Below are 1,082 nucleotides of genomic sequence, written 5' to 3' on the forward strand. Positions count from 1 at the left end.
ATATATATATACACACATAAACAAGTAGTCAAGCATATTATGTCAACACATATAATTTATGCAGACACACACATAGATCTAGACGCATTCGGAAACAAAAAGTAAACAAACAATTCACAGAAGCGGAAGAAACCCAACCTGAGCTGAGGGTCAAGGACAGCGGTGACGTCATCAGGCGCCCCCATTCTACAAGTGCCACTGGCGTGGTGTGTTGTCGCAGTCACATGTCTGATGTAGCACCGCCAGTATTGGTCGGATCCGAACTCGAACTCTGTGCACATCGGGTATAAAGGATAACGGAGAAGCTTCGCTCCGATGTTTCTCATCGGCGGAGTGTTCAGCAACCGCTCTATCAATCTCACAGCTACAGTGAAAAAAAAAACACACACAACAAAAAAACCATACTAAATCTCAGTTTCGAAAGGATGCCTCCGATGTCTTGATTTTCATCGGTCGTTTTCTCAGTTGGAATTTGACCGCATTTGTATTTTGTACACGAGTGCACTAAGCAAATGTAGTCACAAACCAACAAGCATCCATTCTCTCCTTTATTCAAAACATCCCAGTGAAGACAAACAAATAACTCATCAGTTAAACTTTCATACCAACTCTGTAGTAGGTGCTACCAGTGCCTAAAATTTGACCATCAATCAACACAGAGCAGTAAAGTAAAATAAAAGCATGCGCAATGAAACGTCTTAGAAAAACGCTAAACATCCCGAGAAGACACAGACACAGAAACGAAGACACCGGAGTTGGCGTTGAGTCGAGCGGGGAAGTACGTCGAGAAACAACAAATGATGTGGTTTGGAGGACACGTTATGAGTGGTATGAGAATGGGGCCACAACAGCTGCCAATCTCTAAGTGCTTTGGTGGTTTTAAGGCAAAGGGAAGGCTAAGAAAAAGACGGATGGATGGAGACAAAGAGACCCTCCAAAGGAACAACATGACGATACCAACAGTAACACACTTTACTACATGTATTCAGGCGCATGACCGAACCTCTCTGATACAACAGTTGAAAGGAGCATAGAGCATGCTATACTGTAGAGCGTGGATAAGTTCTATATATATATATATT

General features: G+C 42.6%; 1 protein-coding gene across 1 annotated transcript in view; it reads right to left on the reverse strand.

Annotated features, from left to right (window-relative positions):
* The window catches only part of LOC101864078 (choline dehydrogenase, mitochondrial), a gene marked incomplete in the record, with an annotated part of 23,393 nt that overhangs the window by 909 nt on the left and 21,402 nt on the right, over nt 1–1,082 (reverse strand). The window contains 1 exon segment of the mRNA XM_035970994.1: nt 139–364. Within this exon segment, the coding sequence (XP_035826887.1) occupies nt 139–364 (226 nt within the window).

The sequence above is a fragment of the Aplysia californica genome, unplaced genomic scaffold (genome assembly GCF_000002075.1).
Source record: "Aplysia californica isolate F4 #8 unplaced genomic scaffold, AplCal3.0 scaffold00357, whole genome shotgun sequence".
Classification (NCBI taxonomy): domain Eukaryota; kingdom Metazoa; phylum Mollusca; class Gastropoda; order Aplysiida; family Aplysiidae; genus Aplysia; species Aplysia californica.